Raw genomic sequence first — 22,957 nt, forward strand, 5'->3', positions numbered from 1 at the left:
GATGATATTAGATAAAATAAAAGGAAATGAGATTTAATTAGGGACCAGTGAAAATAAGCAGTCTTTGCACTAAGTCAGACTGTCCTTGGGAATCCTCAAGAAGAGGACAGTTAGAAAACATCTATCTTGGCCTCGAGAAGTGCAGCTCCGTCTGACAGTAGGGCTGGATGGCAAGGTCTCCAGAGGATTTTTCTTGCTGTAATCCCAATCATGACTGGAGTTTTATTTGCCCATTGGAAGTGCTGCCTTGCTGATCCTTATTCTGTGTCTTCTCTTTTTTAGCCTATGCTGCCTATTTCCTGGCAGCTTGCATCTTGAATTTCCAGAGGGCACTGGCCTTGTTTGTCATCACCTGCTTGGTAATCTTTGCCCTGGTTCTCCCGTTTCTGGAAAAGCTCCTGGGAAAAAAATTAACAAGATGTCTGAAGCCCTTTGAAAACTCCCGCCTGAGGCTTTGGATGAAATGGTAAGATAAGAATCTCAATAGCTGGCCTCACAGCTTATTCCTGTCCACTTCTTCTTTTCTTTTGATAGTTGCTGATCAGTCTCTCAGACCTGCACATATGCTTTTCAGAACCAGGCGCAGAGAAAAATAGCAACAAGCCTCTGAACACAGGACCTCAGTTCAGTTTCTTGTAGCCTTGGGTCTCAATATTGCTAGGGTGCAGGAGAAGTTTAGTTTCAGAGAAGAGTTTTAGTCTGACTGTCATCAAGGCCTGTGTCAGAAATGAGAAAAACTATAGGCCTCTTCAGTGAAGTAATCAGAACATAGAGCCTTGGAGCTGCATTAAGTGATCAAATTGATTTGGTGGATATCGGTGTCTCCCTTAGTTCCTACTTTTTATGCTTTTTTCCCTCTAGTCTCTCAGACTTCCTGCACCCACTGGTGCCTTTTAAAATTCCCTAGAGTTTAAAGAGAAGACTTAGAGTTGTATATATTCTGAACTGGATTCGACAGCAGCCACAGCTCTGACAACGGCACACACATGGTCTTTGATTACAGGCCAGGAGTGAGAGAATAACTTTCAGACTCTCTATGTGTTGTTTTTCATTCACTGAGTTGATGATGTGGTCCTGGCATTCCTTCTTTAGGGTGTTTGCAGGAGTCTCCTTGGTTGGCCTTATACTGTGGCTGGCTCTTGACACAGCCCAAAGGCCAGAGCAGCTCATCGCCTTCGCAGGAATCTGCATGTTCATCCTCATCCTCTTTGCCTGCTCCAAACACCCCAGTGCAGTGAGTTTTGGGTATTTGGGTTGGGTATAGCAACACATGGCTAAGGGCCAAGTGCTAATCATAAAGCATATGCATCAAGTATTAATTATAAGGGCATAGAACTAAGTTCATAGCAACCCCTAGAATCTACCTCTTGGACAATTTTGTTCCTAAGAGAAGTTTAAAAAATTCTCAGAGGCCCTAGACCACTTATTTTCAAACTGTAGATTGTGATCCATTAATTAATCTTCATATCAATTTTGTGAAACTAGGCCAATGTTAAAGAAAGAACAAAAGAAAAAAATAAGGAAGGAAAGAAAACAGAACACAGTAGAAAATCAGTTTGCATTGCACTTAGCACTATTAAAATAATGGTTTATGACACTTTTATTTGTATGTATGTATGCATATATGTATGTATAAGTGTCATCTAACCTCCAGACACATTTTTTAAAAATCTTATGGACATATGTGGCTTTTTATTATTGCCCTGTTTCTCCCTACCATTGCCCCTGCTTCCTACACCATGTGACCCTAGACTTACTGTTAACATTCTAGGTTGGTTCCACCCAGAATACATGTTTAAAATTTCAACCACATAACAGACAAGTAGAACTCACATTGGAATAATTTTCTTATTAATCCTAGGTGTCCTGGAGGGCAGTGTTTTGGGGCCTAGGTCTTCAGTTTGTCTTTGGGATCTTGGTCATCAGAACTGATCTTGGATATAATGCATTTAAGTGGCTGGGAGAGCAGGTTCAGGTATGAGAAATTAAATGTGAGGGCTTTTCTCTTTTAGAACCCTAGAGAAAGGAGATTTGAGGGAAGCATGAGAAGATTTAGCTGTACCTTGTAAATGATGTGGTGGGAGATCTGGTTGGGAAAGGAGAGAGTATACTAGGATACAGCTAAGAATATGAATAAAGAGCTCATAGGGACATAGCCTGCCCCTGGGCTGTCAAAGGGAGGCCAGCCTCAGCAGCAACAGTAGGTCCTCAGAACACATGGGGCTGGTCTCATCTTCCCATGTATCCTTTTGGGTTTCAGTCTTGTTCTCTGACTTTTTCTTTTATTTTCCCTTCAGATTTTCCTGAATTACACTGTGGCTGGCTCCAGTTTTGTCTTTGGGGATATGCTGGTGAAGGATGTCTTTGCTTTTCAGGTGATACCTGTATTATGGGCAGAAATGACAGTCTATGGAGGGGTAGAGGAGTAAAGCAGAGGCTGAAAGTGTGTCTCCAAGATATCAGCCCCCCAGTATACCAATTTGACCCGAAGAAGAGGGTTTAACCCCATCAGTAAAGGAAACAGCATCCATCTCTTTCCCTTTGGTCATTGCCACCCTAACATTGGATGAAATGGAAATTGGGGGAAAAGGCTCAGAAAACAGTTTGTGGTTTAGTACTCATGGGACAATGGATTTAATATATTTTAAATGTATTCCTAGATTAGTTTGTGTAGGTACTGAATACCTACACTGTATGAGATACCCTTGGAATGCTAAGAGCTTAACTTGGAAGCCTAAAACACAGACCATTTATGGCCTACACAGAGTATCCAATGTAACATGTCACCACCTGCTCACCATTCTCATTACAGACCTTACCAATTATCATTTTCTTTGGATGTGTGATGTCCATTCTCTACTACCTGGGCCTTGTGCAGTGGGTAGTTCAGAAGGTGAGTCATTTTCCTACACCAGTCAGGAGATGGGCCTTCCTCTTGTCATCTCTCAGCTTTGGAAAAATGCCCATAGCCAGGCTTTACAGTGTTAGAAACAATGGGAAAAGGCAGACCCTCTCAAGAATGCCTGATAGCAAACAGTCAGCCCAGACCCTAGGTAGGCTGAGGGCAGAGAAGAAAGAGAAGATGAGCTGGACTGCCTTTCATACTGAGTTTTAATGTACTTGTTCTAAAGGCCATGAGTCCTGAGTTCTGGTTAAGGCTCTGTTTGTAAGTTGGTTTTTGGCCTGGGCTTGCTGCACCTCTTCTCTAGGTTCAGTTTCCTTATCAGTAAAATGGAGGAGGAGAGGTTTTGCATGACGGTCTCCAAGATTCCTGCTAACATTAGTGGTTTAGGTGTCTGTATTCTTCTAGGTCGCCTGGTTTTTGCAAATCACTATGGGCACCACCGCCACAGAGACCCTGGCTGTGGCAGGAAACATCTTTGTGGGTATGGTAAGCACCTTGAGTCCTTTTGATATTCTTCCCTCTGAGGAACTGATAATTTGGCACAAAACAAGAGTATGCTTTCCTTCTGAAAAGTTAAATAAATGAAGACTGTGGGGCAGCCAATCTCAGATGAGAAAGAACTCAGCAGCTCAAAGAAGACTCTGCTCATTGCGTTCACCCTTTGTGCCTAATCAGACTTCCCTGGGAATACTTAATCTGGAGAGATAGCCTTCACCACTTCTTTTTTTTTGGGGGTGGTGGTGGGGGGCGAGTTTTGCTCCTGTTGCCCAAGCTGGACTGCAGGCCTAATCTTGACTCACCACAACCTCTGCCTCCCGGGTTCAAGTGATTCTTCTGCCTCAGCCTCCCGAGTAGCCGGGATTACAGGCATGTGCCACCACGCCTGGGTAATTTTTGTATTTTTAGTAGAGATGGGGTTTCTCTATGTTGATCAGGCTGGTCTCGAACTCCTGACCTCAGGTGATCCGCCCGCCTCAGCTTCCCAAAGTGCTGGGATTACAGGCGTGAGTCACCACACCTGGCTGCCTTCACCACTTCTAACCACCGCTTCCTACACAGGAATGTAGGGAATGTCCTGGTCCAACTCATATCCCTCTTCGGAGGCTATAAAGGGTGTTTGATCCTCATTCTGGTTTCTCCCTGTGACTCCCTGCGGTGCTTGGTTTCCAGGGTCTCTAAGGAAGAAAAAAAATCACTTGTCTTGCTCATGGCTAACACCAAGGCCTCTTCCACATAATACTTGCTTGGTAAACTCGTCTGTATGGAGTAGGTGCTCCATATGTGTTACTGACTGACCAGTTCAATGTTGGGGACAATGACTTGTCACATTCACAGGGAGTTAGTACTGAGGTCTTTCTCTCCCAAGGCTCTAGGCTGCTTCTGAAATGTTCTCAGAGTACTTCTGGATACTTCACTGTAGCACTCCACATTTTGCTGAAATTATTCATAGTCAGCCTAGCTTCCTCTGTGAGACTATAAGCTTCTAAGAGTAGGGACTTTGCCTTATTCATATTAATGCCCTTAGCATCTAATACAGTGTTATGCACATAGTTGGCATTTGTGAAATAATAGATACCATTATCATAAGTCAGTGCTAGATATGGCTTACATAGTTGGGCCTTCATAATTTTATAACATTATCACAAACATTATTTCTTTTGCTTATTTCATAAACAGGGGGCTTGGATCATCTATATGCATTTCATTTAATGAGTACTGTTTAAGCATCTAATATATTCTCATTAAGTGCATTGCATTCCATAAGTTCAGTAAGTGTGTGGTTTTAGACACTGAGAATATACAAAGAAAATATACCATTTCTCTTCTATAACTTTTGTGTTTTTGAGATGGAGTCTTGATCTGTTGCCAAGGCTGGAATGCAATAGTGCAATCTCAGCTCACTGCAGCCTCTGCCTCCCAGGTTCAAGTGATTCTCCTGCCTCAGCCTCCTGAATAGCTGGAACTACAGGCACACGCCACCACACCCAGATAATTTTTCTATTTTTAGTAGAGGTGGGGTTTCTCCATATTGTCCAGGATGGTCTCAATCTCTTGACCTTGTGATCTGCCTGCCTCAGCCACCCAAAGTGCTGGATTATAGGCATGAGCCACCATACCCAGCCTTCTATAACATTTTAACATGTCAATAGATGAGACAGGCATATATGGAAACAGGTGAGAACTGTGCCAGCCAGGACATGATTGGGTGCTAGAAGAAGTAATGCAGATGTTGGATGGGGCTGACAGCAGGGCTCTGTGTTCACTAAGTGAAGCTGTACCTCACTGAACAGTGCTCACACTGGATGGAAGTGTGTCTAGTGGGTCCAGCCCCTGGGGCTGGGGTGGGCACTCTGGTGTGGGGAGTTGCACCTTCTTGGAACCTATTTTCTCCCTGTTTGTAGACAGAGGCACCTCTGCTCATCCGTCCCTACCTTGCGGACATGACACTCTCTGAAATCCATGCGGTGATGACTGGAGGGTTTGCCACCATTTCTGGCACTGTGTTGGGAGCCTTCATATCCTTTGGGGTAGGCACAGTCTGCTTGATCACTCCTGGGTGAGCTTGAGTTGGGTTTGATAGAAACACTGATGCCTAAGTCTGGCCTTACAGGTTGATGCATCATCCCTGATTTCTGCCTCTGTGATGGCTGCCCCTTGTGCTCTTGCCTTGTCAAAACTGGTGTATCCAGAAGTGGAGGAGTCCAAGTTCAAGAGTGAGGAGGGGGTAAAACTGCCTCGTGGGTGAGTCCAAGGAGGCAAAAATACTTTGGGAGACGGTGAGCTGAAGTTAAGAGTGGCACTGTGGTAGAGACTTCAAGTCTCCCTGAGGAGGAATAACGTGATTCCATATTCCTTCTTGCCGGTCTCTGCTGCTTGTTAATTATGCTGGTTTTCTTCATTTAACCCTCCCACCTGGCACTAGCTTCTGTGTGCCACTAGCTCTCTATCCTTGCTATCAGTGCAATTATATGACAATTATATCTGATACTGCTTCAGACTAATTTCCACTAATAGAGTCACTGAGGAACTCCTGTCACCTTCTACATTGGCCTTGCACCCTCCTCCTGTACAATAGGGACAGTAGGATCTCTCTTCTCTGAGGGGCTGAAACTACTCTAGATACCCTACTCTTTCCCTCTGCCCAATAACCACAGGAAGGAGAGGAATGTCCTGGAAGCTGCAAGCAACGGAGCCACAGATGCCATAGGACTTGCTGCTAATGTAGCAGCCAACCTGGTTGCCTTTTTGGCTGTGTTAGCCTTCATCAATGCTGCCCTCTCCTGGCTGGGGGAATTGGTGGACATACAGGGGCTCACTTTCCAGGTAAATGATTATATTTATTGGGATGTGGTTAGGTAGCCCTTCAACCATGCACGTCCTCCTGATCCACAGTAAGCTAAGAGAGAGCATGAATAGAAGGGTGGAGGAGATTGGGCCAAGGCTCCAGAGAAGGTCCTTGCCACCTGACCTTTGTTATTAGTCCTTCTTTTTCCTAGGATCTCTCTCTTTCACTCAGGTCATCTGCTCTTATATCCTAAGGCCCATGGTTTTCATGATGGGTGTAGAGTGGACAGATTGTCCAATGGTGGCTGAGCTGGTGGGAATCAAGTTCTTCACAAATGAGTTTGTGGCCTATCAGCAACTGTCTCAATATAAGAACAAACGTCTCTCTGGAGTGGAAGAGTGGATTGAGGGAGAGAAACAGTGGATTTCTGTAAGTGACAATCCAAAAAGCATAAACACTGAGGTCTCAGCCATGATTATCTGAGGGTAGACAGAAAGTGCCACACAAGTTTGTTGCAGACCCACAGATATCTTTCCAGGGTCGCAGACCTAATTACAAAGCAAACAGAAGAGTATACCTAGCAGGCTCATCTGCAGCGCCTGAGCTATGATAGGTCTGCATGCTATTTCCCACCATACCCCCCGACCACCACCCCAACTCTGACCCAACTTCTCTCTATAATTAATTGCTAGGTCTTTACAGCTGGGACAGTCCAGGGCAGACACTGTCTTTTGATGGTCTGTGGTCTCCTTCTTAAGTTTAAATTGCTCCAAATTAATATCCTTTATCTCCTCCTTTTCCTCTCTCCTCTTCCTTTGCAATCCTTCTCATTCCCAGGCCTTCTCCTTATTCATAGCCTTCAACAAGAACAGCGTTGGGCAATGAGGCCCATAGTGGTTTCCATGTCATTATCCCTATAGTAACTCAGGGAACCAGTTACTTTCTGAGCATCCTTTTATGTTCCTTAGGAAACCATGGAAAAGACTGGGGGCTCTCTGTACTCTAGAACTTCTTTTGTGATTATAAGACTGCATACATGGGACTGAACTTATTTGCTTATTTATTTTTGTTTTCCCCAGGTGAGAGCTGAAATCATTACAACATTTTCACTCTGTGGATTTGCCAATCTTAGTTCCATAGGAATCACACTAGGAGGCTTGAGTGAGTTCATCCATTTTCCCAGCTCCCCAGTAAGACAGCCAGAGCCCAGCTTCTGTAGTTGGCAGTCTTAGTGCTTCAGTACAAGTTGGGATCAGATAAGGAAGCTGATGTGAAATGGATCCATTTCTTAGATTGTAATTAACTTGGACCTAATTGGTAGTCATGCTACCTGGCTACACACAGAGCCTTAATCTCAAATTCAGTTACTTTTTTTTCCTTTGGATTGGGGGCCTCAAAGGCTAATTTTATTTTCATTTTCTCTATGAGGAAGAAAACATAATGATATTGTTTCTATTTTGCCATTAAATTGGAATAGAGCCTATATAAGATCTCTCTTCCTCCCACCCTCCCTGCCGCCTCTCTCTTTCTTTTCTTTTTTTTTTTCTTTCCTTTCTTTTTGATAGAGTCTCATTCTGTTGCCCAGGCTGGAGTGCAGTGGTATGATCTTAGCTCATTTCAACCTCCACCTCCTGGGTCCAAGCAATTCTCGTGCCTCAGCCTCCTGAGCAGCTGAAATTACAAGTGTGTGCCACCAAGCCAACTAATTTTTTTTTTTTCGTATTTTTAGAAGAAACAGGGTTTCACCATGTTGGCCAAGCAGGTCTTGAACTCAAGTGATCTGTCACTGTGGTCTCCGAAAATGTTGGGATTACAGGTGTGAGCTACTGCACCTGGCCTCGTATTTTATTCAGTAGTGAAGATACTTTTTGAAATTAGGCTGCTCACTAGTTGTCCTCATGGAAGCACAAGAAATTAAAACAAATAAAAGCAGCAGGCACGTAAGGCAGATAGAGAGTAAGGGAGAGTAGTATAAAGTGTTAGATTTAAATCTGTAAGTACAAATGTTAAAGGAGTGGGTCTTTGAAGCAGACACAGATCTGTTTAGACTGTTGGAGATACTGCTGCATGGGGGTGACGGGTGGAGGAACAATATGAGGAAAGTGGAATTGTCCTTGAGTGCAGGGGCACAGGGATGACTAGCAGATCCCAAGTTTGGAAGATCCAAGTTAGAAATGGATCTTAGGCGGGATGTGGTGGCTCATGCCTATAATCCCAACACTTGAAGGCCAACGCAGGAGAACTGCTTGCTATAGGAGTTTGAGAGAAGCCTGGGGCCAACATAGTGAGATTCTGTCTCTATAAATAATTTAAAAATTAGCTGGGCATGTTTGCACATATGCCTGTAGTCCTAGCTACTCAGGAGGCTGAGGTGGGAGGATTGCTTGAACCCAAATAGAGGCTACAGTAAGCTGTGATCGTACCATTGCACTCTGGCATGGGTGACAGGGGGAAGTCCTGTAGAAAGAAAAAAAGAAGGTAAGGAAAGGAAGGAAGGAAGGAAGGAAGGAAGGAAGGAAGGAAGGAAGGAAGGAATGAATGAATGAATCTTGGAATAGATAATAATAAATATAGCTCAACATGTCCCTTTTTAAAGGCAGTTATATTCTGAGGTAGTCATTTAATTCATGTATTTGGTAGCCGATTTAATTTAAAGGGGAAATAATTCCCTTCCAATTTACCTTTTCCCCTTCTGTTAAACACCTGTCTACATTGTTCTAGTCTTGATGCCTGATTACTGTCTGATTATGAGATTGCCATCTAGTAGTGGGATATGCATTGTGTGGCTAAGTCTTAGGTGAGTGTTGCTTTCCTTAGCCCTGTGTCTCAAAATAGTCCATCTAATTCTGGTCCAGGCTTAAGAGTGCATATCTCAAGTGGCAAATGCCAGGCATTTGTAACTGTCTGGATCAACCCAGAGCCTTGCTTGATCTAGATACGTCTCGGGTATGTTCACAGAACCATTAAAGTGAGGGTCAGACACTCAATCCTTGATCTGAGGAAAGTCTAAGTTAGTGATCCCTCAGGACTCATGTATACACACACTTCTTAGGGCAACACTGGCCAGTCTCAGGTGGATGGTAATAAGGATGCTCTTCATCAGCTGTGTTTTGTTCCTCTGCTTTCTTCTAAGTCGGGACTCATGGGATATACCTGATTGCCTGGTGGGAAAAAGCTAAAATTATTTTATTTTATTGTCTGCAGCATCAATAGTACCTCACCGGAAGAGTGACTTGTCCAAGATTGTGGTCAGAGCCCTCTTCACAGGGACCTGTGTATCCCTTATAAGTGCCTGTGCGGCAGGTAGGTGCATCAGCTCTGATGGAGATACTGCTGCATGAGGGTGATGGTTGGAAAAATAATATAAGGTGGAATTGTCCTTGAGTACAGGGGCAGCAGAGATCACTTCCCTAGATCATGACAGGATGTCTTTCAGAATATTGACTTACCCATCCATTCCACAGAAACATGGCAAAGGCACCTAATCAACAGTGTCCTCGATTCGTACAGAAAGAATGAAGAGCCTTGAGAAGCATGTATCAAATCTTTCCCTTGGTATCTCTGTCTCCTTTATCCAGGAATCCTCTATGTCCCCAGGGGAGCTGAAGCTGACTGTGTCTCCTTCCTAAACACAAGTTTCCCCAATAGAACCTACGAGACCTACATGTGCTGCAGAGGGCTCTTTCAGAGGTGAGCACCAGGACCCCATTCCCTTTTCTTACCCGTGGTCCTCAGGTCTCCAGGGTAATCCTGTTGAGATTGAATAGTATATGAGAAGGGCTGTGGGTACTGGTAATGGCCTAGATCAGTGTTCTTTTCTCTTATAGGGTGCATCTTCATTATTAGCTTAGTATGTTCCAGTGACAGGGTTTAACTGTGTTGGTGGGCTACTGAGAAGCAGAGCAGCAAGGGAAGAAGTAAAGAAAAGAAGAATGATTTCCCTGATAAGAAATTACTCTACTGGCTGGGCATGGTGGCTTACATATCCAATCCCACACTCTGGGAGGCCGAAGCAGGAGTATTGCTTGAGCCCAGGAGTTCAAGACAAGCCTGGGCAACATAGCGAGACCTTGTCTCTATTTTATATTAATTTTAAAAAAAGAAATTACTCTACTTATTGTGACTGGAATACAGATAGGTTATAGGTAAAGACTTAGCAATGGTTACAAGTGGCTAAAATATTATAGATTTCTTCAGACAGAAATGAAGACTGAGAGAGGATAAAGTTGAATTTATAAAATCATGATGAATTCAGGTAGTGTAAAAATGAACTTGTTTACCAAAATCTAGAATATGAAAATAAGAGGATATATCATTAATCTAAATGAACTAGTTTTGAAACACACAAAAGGAAGGATTTGAGGAACTAGAATGTTTGGTGCCTTCAAATCAAAAGGTGTGTGTGTATTGGTGGTAATATATGGGTGAGTGAAGAGAGTTGTGGGGAAAAAGGCTGAGAGATTATAAGAAGCCTTGTATGAAATACAAAAGAATTTAGGTTTTGACCTGCTGAATTCTGAACACTGGCATGATCAACTATGCTGTTTCAAAATATCATTCTGGTAGTCATTTGGATGACAGGGAGTCCAACAAATACCCTGCTGTAATAGTCCTAGTGAGAGACAGTAAGAATTGATTCTAAGTGGTTGTGAAGTTGGAGATACACTAGATCCAGTAGAATTAATAGGATTGGTCATTGGCTAGATAGGAGGAAGAGGTGGGGTGAGGAAGAGGAAGGAGTCTCAAATGACTATCTTTTTTCTGGCATGAGCAAGTGGGTCTAAGGAGTGCCATTCATTCACAGAAGAGGACTAGTTTCAGGAATGGGAGTAAAAGAGAGAGATTATGGCTTGGTTCAGTTTTCATTTTGTATATTTTTTTTATTAAGATGGGGTCTCACTTGCTGCTTAGGCTGGTCTTGACCTCCTGGCCTCAAATGATCGTCCCATCTTGTCCTCCCAAAATGCTGGGATTACAGGCCTGAGCCACCATGCCCAGCCTTAATTCAGTTTTTGATACGTTAACTTGGAGGTATTTGCAGGACCACCCTATGAAGGTACTCAAAAGCCACCTCGGGTCTGGGCTTCGAGAGAGAAATCAGAGCTGGAGATACATTTTAAAGTTATGGGCCGGAGACAGTGGCTCACACCTGTAATACCAGCACTTTGGGAGGCCATGGCAGGAGGATTACTTAAGCTCAAGAGTTCAAGACCAGCCTGGGCAAGATGGTGAAACCCCTTCTCTACTAAAAAAAAAAAAAAAAAACTAGCCTTGCATGGTGTGTGTGCCAGTAGTCCCAGCTACTTGGAAGGCTGAGGTGGCCAGATCATTTGAGCCCAAGAGTTAGAGGGTGCAATGAGCTGTGATCCACACCACTGCAGTCCAGTCTGGGTGACAGAGTGAGACCCTGTCTCAAACAAACAAACAAACATTTGGAAGTTATTAAGTGATCTGTTCACCATATAGGTAGATATTCAGGTACTAGTTGCTTAACAGGTTACTGGGCCAAGTTAATGAATGGTGCCCCTCCTGTGTTTGGAGGTTATCATCAGAGAAAGCAACCAACATATTTTTAAAAAAATTCTTTTGATGCACTATTAAAGATGAGTTATGGCTGGGTGTGGTGGCTCATGCCTGTAATCCCAGCACTTTGGGAGGCCGAGGTGGGGGGATCGCCTGAGGTCAGCAGTTCAAGACCAACCTGACCAACATGGTGAAACGTTGTCTTTACTAAAAATACAAAAATTAGCTGGGCATAGTGGTGGGCGCCTATAATCTCAGCTACTTGGGAGGCTGAGGCGGGAGAATTGCTTGAAACTGGGAGGTGGAGGCTGCAGCAAGCTGAGATTGTGCCATCACACTCCAGCCTAGGTGACAGAGTGGGACTCCGTCTCAAAAAAAAAAAGATGAGTTATGAGCTGGACTCATCATTGCTCTGGCATAGTTTGATTCTTTTTGTTTGTTTGAAACACAATCTTGCTCTGTTGCCCAGGCTGGAGTGCAGTGGCACAATCTTGGCCCAGGTTCAAGTGATCCTCCCAGTTTAGCCTCCCAAGTAGCTGGGACTACAGGCCAGGCACACGTCACCATGACTGGCTAATTTTACTTTTTGTAAAGACGGGCATTCATCATGTTGCCTGATTCTTATGTTCTTGTGGCATTTTGGTGGATTTCTAAAGCCACATTCTAAAGATCATTAGCATCTAGAATATGAAAGACGTAATGTTTTTGTCCAATTAATTTATACTAATTAAATGTAAGCTATTTTCAAGAGGAAGGTGGCCTTGGAATACCATCTTACTTTTTAGAATAAACTCAATACTAAATAATTACAAGCCATAACTCTGACTCAGGGATATCTGGAAATTTCCAAATGGACTGTGGTTAGGAATTGGGAAAAGGAGCAGACACATAGTTTAGGGTTTCTTGCTAGTATTATCTTGGGAATAAATGAGAAAAGAAATGTAATTGGGTTTTGTTTATTTGGTCACGGCTGATGGATCCATTTACGGGTTTTTTGTTTTCAGCTGCTTAGTATAACTTATTGATATATTTTGTTGCTTTGTTCCTATCTGACCCAATATGTACCTCTCTGGATGTTCTTTGCAGTACTTCTCTGAATGGCACCAACCCTCCTTCTTTTTCTGGTCACTGGGAAGACAAGGAGTTCAGTGCCATGGCCCTTACTAACTGCTGTGGATTCTACAACAATACCGTCTGTGCCTAAGGCTGCTTGATCCATTTCTGTAACAGTTTTGATCTTAACAGCTTTGTGATGGCAAAAGTGTTTACATACTCAGGTTTCCCACAGCTAACTCACCAAGATCTTCAACAGGAAATAACAGTAAATGTAAAATATTCATTTTGGTTCGCTGTATCCCAATAATGAAAAATAGCTTTTATTTTTCCATTATTTGTCTGAACCAAAAAAATGACATTCCTTATGGGCCTGCCTGAACTTTTATTTGAAAAAATAAATATTACGATATCAAAAAAATCTTACAAATCTTGCTCCTAGTTGCCATCTTAAAAATATGTGATGCAGTATGCTATAAATGTGATTTAGTATGTAATGTGCCTGAGATGGGGGAGAAGCTCTATTTCTTGGTGTTGTGGATGAGCTGGATTTTTATTACTGATGTTACATTTGAAAGGTATATGAATATTTAATGATAAGACTTTTCTGGTTGTCAAACATTTGTAAATCTAAAAACTTCTAAACATCATTACATAGTAAACAAAAAATACTTACTGTATACTTAGGAAGACTTCTAAGGAATATTCATTTCTTAAAGGTCATTACTTTGTTTTAGTATTCTGCTTTAGTGCCAGCCACATTTGCTCCAAGTTTATGGGGAATCCTTTAAAACAGTAATTTTCAGTGGGAAGGGGGCCAATTTTGCTTTTCAGAGGATATCTGACAATGTCCCCAGACATTACTGGTGATTTAAGTGGGAGGATGCTACTGACATCTAGTGAGTAGAGGCCAATATTGCTGCTAAAATTCCTATAACCAAAGGTCAGCCCTCCCACAACAAAGAATTCTCTGGTCCCAAACGTCAACAGTGCTGAGACTGAGAAAGTCTGATTCAAAATATTTAGTATATTTATTATATTTAATATTATTTATTATATCAATATTACAGCCTTAAGGAAGGGTTTCAAAAGGATATAGGAGTTCCTCAAAAAGTTAAACACAGAATTACCATATAGCCCCACAATTCCACTCCTACGTATATATTCAAAAGAATTGAAACTAAGTTCTCAAACAAGTACATGTACATGCATGTTCACAGTAGCACTATTCACAATAGCCAAAAATTGGAAACAGTCTAAATGTCCATCAATAGATAAATTGTGTTATGTACACACAATGGAATTTCATTCACTCATTTAAAAAAATGAAGTGCTGATTTATGCTATGTAGAGGAACCCTGAAAACATGCTAAATTAAAGAAGCCAGATACAAAAGGCTTGTTATTGTATGATTCCATTTATATGAAATATTCAGAATATATAAATCCATAGAGACAGAATGGAGACTGGTGGTTGCCAGGGACTGGGGGAGGAGGGATTAGAGAGTAACCCCTTAACGAGTTTGGGGTTTTCCTTTGGGGTGATGGGAATGTTTTGGAACTAGATAGAGGCGGTGGTTATGCAACATTGTGAATGTTCTGTCACTAAATTGTTCACTTCAAAATGGCTAAGTTTATGTTATGTGAATTTCACCTCAAAAAATTTTTTTAGAAAGTTTCAAGTATTTGTATGTTCCCTTAGCTAATCTACCTCCTTCAATTTCCCAATTCTCTGAACTCAGAACCACTTGGTCGTCTTCTCAGTCTCCATTCCTATTCTCTCTCCCGTGTTTTCCAAACTTGACCGAAAAAGGAAGCTTCAATAAATTGTTTCTTGAACTACAGATGAATTTTACTCTATGCCTGGTTTATTTCTGAGAGGAAGCAGAATGCAATGGTTGGTGGTATTGGACATGAGGCCAGATTGTTTGAATTCTCATTCAAGCTCTGCCAGTTATCACTAAGGTGATCTTGGACAAGTTCCTTAACATCTCTGTGCCTTGGCATCCTCATCTATAAAATAAGGATAGTGGGACCCACCTTAGGGGTAAAGATAGTGACATTGTGGTAAGGGGATTATCTGTTTTCTGTTGCTTATAACAGAATACATGAAACTAGGTAATTTATGAAGAATAGTATTATAGTAATAGTATTATGAAGAAAAGGAATTTATTTCTTACCGTTAAGGAGGCTGAGAAGTCCAAGGTCAAGAGGCCGCACCCGGTGACAGCTTCTTGCCAGTAGGGACTCTGCAGACTGCGGGGCAGTGTAGGGCATCATATGGTGAGGGGGCTCAGTGTGCTAGCTCAGGTATCCTCTTCTTATAAACCCACCAATCCCTCTGCGTGATAACCCATTAACCGATGAATGGATTGGTCCATTCAGGACTGAAGAGCCCTCATGACCCAATCGCCTCTTCAAGACCCCAGTTTTCAATATTGCCACATCGGGGATTAAGTTTCAACATGAGTTTCCGAGGCGGCAATCAAACCACAGCAGGGATCCAAACAGTGACTGCTCGCTGCGAGTCTAATGTAGGGTTAGCTATGACTACTAGCTGCTACTAATAGCTATTACTATACTTACTATAATACTATAGTAATAGTATTATAGATTATAGTAGTAACAATGCTATTACTACTATTAAGGTACCTGAGTTCATGGGTATCGATTTGTTGAGTAATGTATGAAATTCGGTTCACACAAGGAAGCATGAGAGGAGAGGGCTCTTTCTCTTCCTCCAGGGCGAAGGCCAACTTTTTAATTCGGTTTTTAATTCTCAGGTTCTTACTTAAAGAAAATCTGGCCTAAACCCTCCCTCTTAGAGGGCTTCACTGTAAATGCGGGAAGCATGCAATCTTAACATCAGTATCTGCAGAACACTGTCAAAAGCAGGAGGGAACAGGAAAAACGAGAGCTGACAGAATTCTCAAAACACACGACAGGTCGAGAGGCGCTTCCGGGCGAGGCCGGAAGTGATCTAAGCGGGTTGGACCGCTTGGGTTGGGTGGAAGGGACAGTCAATCCCGGGAGGCCCCTAACTGGGACCAACTGCTCTCGGACTCCGCCCTGGGGGCGGGAAAAACACGCCCACTCCGCGTTCTGGGCGGTTCCGCGGCGCAAGCGCATTCCGTCCACAGCTAGTTTACCCGGGCTCTGATCTGGGACGCTGAGAGAAAAGCTGGACCTGAAAGAAAAAGACGGAAGATCATGGAAAGGCACTGTATTAGGAGAGAAGTAGTGAGGAAAGGAGACCGCGGGGTTGAGGAGAGGGGAGAAGCAGGCTGCGTCACCGAATGGGCAGTCTGTTGTTTAAAGTACACCGTAAGCCTCTCTTGTGCCTACCTGCCCTTATTGCTTAATGTGTATGGACATCTTTCTAGGCCAGTACTTATAAAGCTACCTCATTCATTTTATTTATTTGTTTATGATAGGATTTGGCTCTGTTGCCTAGGCTGGAGTGCAGTGACACTATTTGGGCTCACTGCAGCTTCCACGTCCCAGGCTCAAGCAGTCCTCCTGCCTCAGCCTCCTGAGTTGCTGGGACCACAGGCATGTGCTAATTTTTTTATGATTGTAGCGATAGGGTCTCGCCGTGAACATTGGTGTCTCCTGAAATTCATATGTTGAAATTCTACTTCCCCAGGGAGATATTAGGAGGCGGAACAAGAGGGTGGAGCTCTTATGGAAGGGATTAGGTCATGAGAGTGAAGCCATCATGAATGGAATTAGTGCTTTTATTAAAAAGGCCTGAGAAAGGTCCCTTGCCCCTTCTGCCATGTGAGGTTACAGTGAGATGATGGCTGTGAGATGATGATGAGGAACTGGCCCTCATCAAAAACCAGATCTTCTAGTGCCTTAATCTTGGACTTCCTATCTCCAGAACTGTGAGAAATGAATTTCCTTTGTTTAAAAGACACCGAATCAAAGGTATTTTTATCCTAGTAGCCTGTGCAGACTAAAGCAGATAGTTTCTCCATATCTCTATCATAAATTTCTAATGTTTCTTTTCAGTGGCACCTGGCTCCATGTCCTGTGTATGTCTGACTCCTAGAGGCCAGAGGTAGGCTCAGGGGTGGGGTTAGGGAATGGATTGGGTCCAGCTGTTGATGAGGGTGGCCTGAGGGATTCAGACAGGAAGCTCCATGCCATGTTTATGGTATAAGACCAAAGATCAGAACTGATGGAGCCAAATCTGTTGTCAGGTAATGGGAGTAATGTAAATCCAGGGAACAACTAGGTCATCAAATAGTTTCTTTTTTTTTTTTTTTGAGATGGGGTCTCACTCTGTCACCCAGGCTCGAGTGCAGTGGCGTGATCTTGGTTCACTGCAACCTCCATCTTCCAGGCTCAAGTGATCCGCCTCCTTCAGCCTCCTGAGTAGCTGGGACCACAAGTGCACGCCACCATGCCTGGCTAATTTTTGTAATTTTCGTAGAGGCAGAGTTCCGCCGTGTTGCCCAGGCTGGTCTTGAACTCCTGAGCTCAAGTAATCTACACCACACCCAGCCAGGTCATCAAATAGTTTCAACACAATTGCCAGACACTCATGATAAACATCTGTCTTCAACAGGAAAGCATAGTTTAGGAAATTGATTCAAAATTACCTAAATATGTGTTACTGCTAATATTTTTATTAGATTGATATTAGTTTCTATTTTTAAAAACTCAGCTCTTGCTTCCAGACAAGTAAATGGTGTATTTCTTTAAAGCCCAAAATGTGCTTTGTCACTGTCTGAAGGTTCATGCCTCTCACATTCATCAGTAGATTTCCCTTGACTATAAAAATCCTTTCCATAAATTCAAAGCAGGAATCAAAACATAATATTGAAGCAGTTTAACAAATACAGAGTGAAAAGTTTTTTTTGCTGAAGTCATATTTCCACTTGTCAAGAGCTGTTGTTCTCTGAAGGGAAGTAAACATTATGACTGTGGCATTGAGTGCCTGATTAAGAAAAATGGGAGGAGAGAGCCTTGTTTTCCATGGCGATAAGACTCAGATTTGAATTATTCATCAAATGAAGAATATTTAGTTATGATTAACCAAACTCAGAGGACAATGTCATGAATTTCCCACAGAAAATATATTCTTCAGACACTTGACAGTTGAGGACTCCTGTATTGATGGTTTCAGAAGCAAATGTATGACTCTGTGAATAGGCAAACTATCTTTGAGCTATGTGGCTATAATTTATAGAACAAAAATCTGTATCAATTTATTTCCTTGGTAGATTTCAGAGACAAGTTAAATATTTAAAAGAATGTTTTAGGGTGGCTAGAGAATGGAAGGCATTATCACCAGTCATATTTCTATAAAAGCAATACACTCCATTGCATAATTCTTTGCTGCCTAGATGGTGGTCGTCCTGCCCCTGGTTAAGTTACTAAATCAGGCCGGGCATGGTGGCTCATGCCTATGATCCCAGCACTTTGAGAGGCCGAGGCGGGTGGATTACCTGAGGTCAGGAGTTCAAGACCGGCCTGGCCAACATGGTGAAACCCCATCCCTACTAAAATACAAAATTATCTGAGTGTGGTGCCACATGCCTGTAATCCCAGCTACTAGGGAGGCTGAGGCAGGAGAATCGTTTGAACCTAGGAGGTTAAAGTGAGCCAAGATTGCACCACTGCCCTCCAGCCTGGGTAACAAGAGTGAAACTCAGTCTCAAAAAAAAAAAAAAGATACTAAATCAGAAGTATTACCATATCCCAAGAGGAATTGCGGAGATTAGCACCAACATCAGACTTAAAGTGGGCCATGGCTCACGGCTGTAAATCTAGCACTTTGGGAGGCCAAAGTGGGAGGATTGCTTGAGCCCAGGGATTTGAGACCCCATCTCTACAAAAATTAAAAAATTAGCCAGGTTTGATAACACACACCTGTGGTCCCAGCTACTCGGGAGGCTGAGGTGGAAGAATCACTTGAGCCCAGGACGTTGAGGCTGTAGTAAGTTGTGATTACACCACTGAACCCCAGCCTGGGCAACAGAATGAGACCCTGTCAAAAAAAAGGAAGTTTCCAGGGCTGGTCTTCCCACTTATATTCCCATTTAATTAGATAGACTGTGCAGTGCAAGTGTGCTGGGCCCAGATTCCCATTCAATTCACTTATTTTTAAAAGCACAGATAAACAATGGAGGATGGCAACAGACTACCATAAAGTTAACTGAGTCGTTGCCTCAGTTACAGTTCCTATAATATCTTTATTAGAGAAAATCAGCACACCTTCTGGTATTTGATATGTGGCTATTGATTTAACAAATGCTTTATTCTCAATCATGGGCTGGCTAACTTTTCCTATAAAAGGCAAGATAGTAAATATTTTAGGCTTTGCCTGCCATCTGATCTCTGTTGCACCCACTCAATTTACCTGATTTTATGTCAAAGCAGGAATATACAACATGTAAATGAGCATGAGTGTGTTCCAATAAAATTTTATTTATAGAAACAGTTGGAATGTCATTTTGACCTGGAGGTTGTAGTTTGCCCCTCCCTGTTAAGAGAGCCCCATCAATTGGGAGAAGCAAAAGAATTACTTGACAAGAAGAGTAGTACACTTGACTGTCTTGCCTCCAGCCTATGTTAACTCTCCTGATGTCTGTCGAAGTATAGTGGATGCGGATTTTGATCGTCTTGGTAGCTCACAGCACAATATGGTAGTTTCATCATTTTGATTGCATTATGCTAATTGGATCTGAGAAGCAGGATGCACCAAGCACCTTACGTGCTTTTGACACATTTGCTTCTGAGGTTGTGTTTTTTTCCCCTCTCTTTTTTTTTTTTTGAAACATAGTCTCACTCTGTTGCCCAGGCTGAAGTGCAGTGGCACCATCTCGGCTCACTGCAAACTCTACCTCCTGGGTTCAAATGATTCTCTTGCCTCAGCCTCCCATGTAGCTGGGATTACAGGTGTGCACCACCACACCTGGCTAATTTTTGTATTTTTAGTAGAGACAGTGTTTCACCATGTTGGCCAGGCTGGTCTCGAACTCCTGACCTCAAGTGATTCACCCACCTCAGCCTCCCAAAGTGCTGGGGTTACAGGCATGAGCCACCTTGCCCAGCCTCTTCTCTGCTTTCAGTTGCTAAAAACTAAAATTTTGTACTGACAGGGATAGGAATTAGAAGTTACAACTTTTATAGCCAATTACTGCTTTGGCTTTAAGTCTTAGCCAGAATTCCTTAGAAAACAAGGCCTGAAGCAAATGCTTATATGCTAATGCTTTATTAGAAGTACATGCCAGAGAAGCAACGGGAAAATAGCAGTATGGCAGGGAAACAGGGAAAACAAAGTGTTAGATCCCATGTAAGCACACTTACCAGTCCTCATTTCATCTGGTACCTCTGAAGCGTGACCCTTCCAGCAACCCCTTCCTTCTTGAAGTATATGTCTTTGTTTCCTTTACACACACTTTCTTACCTCCCACCTCTCTGGCTGCCTGTTCTCTGTTTGCTTCATTAGCTTGTTTTTCTCCACTTGCTCCTAATATGCTGAGTATTTTCAGGGATTTTGTCCATGTACTTTTCTTACTCCCTTACTAATGTATTGATTGACAAAGCGACTTTAGAAGGCTCACATTGTTCTCCTAAGCTCCTAGACCCATAGTTCCAATAGTTTACTAAGCATTTCCACCTGCATGTTCCAGTGATAACTCAAACTGAAAGTGTCCAAAATCAAATTCAAATCAACATACACTGAGCACTAGTCTATACTGTCAGTTCTAAGTTATGTTGGAGGAATACAATAGCTTCATACTTCCTCCCCAAACATGTTCCTCCTTCTGCATGCCCTATGTTTTTTGTTTGTTTTTAGAGACAGGTCTCCCTCTGTTGTCCAGGCTGGATGGAATGCAGTGGAATGATCATAGCTCACTGCAGCCTCAAACTTAAGCAATCCTCCTGATGCTGCCTCCCACCATGCTGGCCAATTCCCCTCCCCTCCCCTCCCCCCCCTTCCTTTCCTTTCCTTCTTTCCTTTTTCCTTTCCTTTCCTCTTTTTCCCTCCTTCCCTCCCTCCCTTCCTCCCTTCCTTCCTTCTCTCCTCTCTGTCTCTCTCTCTCTCTCTCTCTTTCTTCGGAGTTTTGCTGTTGTTGCCCAGGCCGGAGTGCAATGGCATGATCTCAGCTCACTGCAACCTGCAACCTCCTCCTCCCAGATTCAAGCGATCCTCCTGCTTCAGCCTCCCGCTGGGATGACAGGCATGCAGCACCATGCCTGGCTGATTCTGTATTTTGAATAGAGACGGAGTTTCTCCATGTTGGTCAGGCTGATCTCAAACTCCCGACATCAGGTGATCCGCCCATCTCACCCTCCCAAAGTGCTGATATTACAGGCATGAGCCATCGCGCCCAGCTCAATTTTTTGTTTGTTATGTATAGAGACGGAGTCTTACCATGCTGCCTAGGATTGGCCTTATGCAATCCTTCCACCTTGGCCTCCCAGTGTGAGACTGCAGGTGTGGGCCACTGTGCCAGCATACGCTATGTTTTGTAAATATTATCAGCATTTCTAGTCACCCTGGAAAAGTACTGTTGGTCATCCCACCTCTCTTTCCCCCCCCGCATCTATTAACATCTATTTTCTCTCCTAATTGGCCTTCAGTCCATCTCTCACACCACTGCCACCAACTTGACCCTTCTGAGAACAAATCTGTTTATCTCAATGCCTTGCTTAAAACTCTTCAATGATACCCACTGCCTATAAGATAATTCTAATCTCATAGGCTTGGCAGATAAAGTTTTTTATAACATGACATCTGTAGATCTTTCCAGGACTTCCTTTCACCAACCTCATATTTTCCCTGCTTTCTAAATACATTGCACTATGCTACTGTGTTCAAAATGCTAGGCTGTTTCCTCTGCCAGAGATGCTCTGAAGCTCTCTCCTATTCTTCTCTCACATGTCCTCTTAGCAAACTTTTCCTCCTGTTCAGCTCCCCCGTCTCAGCTCGCAGGAGTAACAGCTTCAGCCACAACTTCTCTAGAGTTCTGGTTCTAGTTTTTTACTCGGAGGCAGTGTGGAGTCGTGGAAAGAAGCCCTGACTAGTCTGGTGGCATGGGACTTAAAATCCTGACTCTGCCACCTTCTGGTGGCCTTGCTTTTCTCCATTAGAAAACTATGGTAATAACACCTGCCTGGCAGGGAGGCTGTGAGGATGAGTAACATCCTGTGGTGAAGCTCCTGGTAGAAGGTGCTGTAGAAAAAGTAACTTTTTTCCCCCCGTTGTGAAATTCACTTAGACCTTTGAGCACCATCTCAAAGTCAATTTTTCTTTCTTCCCAAAGCAATTCCTCCTCTAGACATCTCTCTTTCCATCAGTAGCTCTATCATTCTTTTAGCCATCCATGCTGAAAACCTGCCACATTAGATTCCTTTCTAACCAGCTAAATCCTTTCCTTTTTCTTTCCTTTTGCCATCACTCTAGTCTTTTTTCTTGAGGTGTGGGGTGGGTAGAGTTTTTCTCTTGTTCCCCAGGCTGGAGTATAATGGTGCAATCTCAGCTCACTGCAATCTCTGCCTCCTGGATTCAAGCAATTCTTCTGCCTCAGCCTCCCAAGTAGCTGGGATTACAGGAGTGCGCCACTACACCCAGCTAATTTTTGTATTTTTAGTAGAGACGGGGTTTCACTAGGTTGGCCAGGCTGGTCTCGAACTCCTGACCTCAGGTGATCTGCCTGCCTTGGCCTCCCAAAGTTCTGGGATTACAGATGTGAACCACCACACCCCACCCAACACTCTGGTCTTATATTTCAGAATTTTATACTGGACAATTGCCAGTGTCTTCTGGCTGGTCTGAAACACCATTTTATTAATGTCACTCCCTTGTGCCAAAATCCTCAATGAGTCCTTATTGGCCATGAAATAAAGTCTAAATTCCTTAGCATATATCAAAACCCTCCACAATCTGGTCCTACAGTTGCCACATTTAGCAAATAAAAATACAGAATGCCCAGTTAATTTTGAATATTAGATAAACAAATACATAGTTTTTCATATGTTACATGCAATATTTGGAACATACTTAAACTAATACATTATTTACTGTTTATCTGAAATTCAAATATAATTGAGCATCCTGTATTTCATCTGGCAAACCCAATTGACCTTAACCTTTCTCTCTGGTGCTATAACTCAGTATTCTCCATGGATCTCAGCTATTCATGGTCTATCCTCAGGTCTCATGTTCCTGGT

The 22,957-nt window shown here is 42.9% G+C and overlaps 1 protein-coding gene and 1 long non-coding RNA gene across 4 annotated transcripts in view; both read left to right on the forward strand.

Moving 5' to 3' along the window:
* Nucleotides 1–14,610, forward strand: part of SLC28A2 (solute carrier family 28 member 2) — a 38,662-nt gene extending 24,052 nt beyond the window's left edge. For all 3 annotated transcript variants that reach the window (XM_012442291.2, XM_012442293.2, XM_012442292.2), the window contains 14 exons: nucleotides 283–466; nucleotides 1,093–1,234; nucleotides 1,862–1,975; nucleotides 2,298–2,375; nucleotides 2,813–2,893; nucleotides 3,311–3,391; nucleotides 5,308–5,433; nucleotides 5,517–5,647; nucleotides 6,061–6,229; nucleotides 6,423–6,620; nucleotides 7,271–7,352; nucleotides 9,396–9,494; nucleotides 9,770–9,881; nucleotides 12,801–14,610. In XM_012442291.2, the coding sequence (XP_012297714.2) occupies nucleotides 283–466; nucleotides 1,093–1,234; nucleotides 1,862–1,975; nucleotides 2,298–2,375; nucleotides 2,813–2,893; nucleotides 3,311–3,391; nucleotides 5,308–5,433; nucleotides 5,517–5,647; nucleotides 6,061–6,229; nucleotides 6,423–6,620; nucleotides 7,271–7,352; nucleotides 9,396–9,494; nucleotides 9,770–9,881; nucleotides 12,801–12,918 (1,715 nt within the window). In that variant the 3' untranslated portion in view covers nucleotides 12,919–14,610. The remainder of the gene's footprint in view (nucleotides 1–282; nucleotides 467–1,092; nucleotides 1,235–1,861; nucleotides 1,976–2,297; nucleotides 2,376–2,812; nucleotides 2,894–3,310; nucleotides 3,392–5,307; nucleotides 5,434–5,516; nucleotides 5,648–6,060; nucleotides 6,230–6,422; nucleotides 6,621–7,270; nucleotides 7,353–9,395; nucleotides 9,495–9,769; nucleotides 9,882–12,800) is intronic.
* A 1,312-nt stretch (nucleotides 14,611–15,922) lies between these two features.
* Nucleotides 15,923–22,957, forward strand: part of LOC105710130 (uncharacterized) — a 91,950-nt gene continuing 84,915 nt past the window's right edge. Inside the window, exons 1-2 of the long non-coding RNA XR_001105689.2 lie at nucleotides 15,923–16,090; nucleotides 16,781–16,829. This is a non-coding gene — a long non-coding RNA (uncharacterized LOC105710130). The remainder of the gene's footprint in view (nucleotides 16,091–16,780; nucleotides 16,830–22,957) is intronic.

Source organism: Aotus nancymaae, unplaced genomic scaffold (assembly GCF_030222135.1).
Source record: "Aotus nancymaae isolate 86718 unplaced genomic scaffold, 86718_ANA_hifiasm-v0.15.2.pri h1tg000062l, whole genome shotgun sequence".
NCBI lineage: Eukaryota > Metazoa > Chordata > Mammalia > Primates > Aotidae > Aotus > Aotus nancymaae.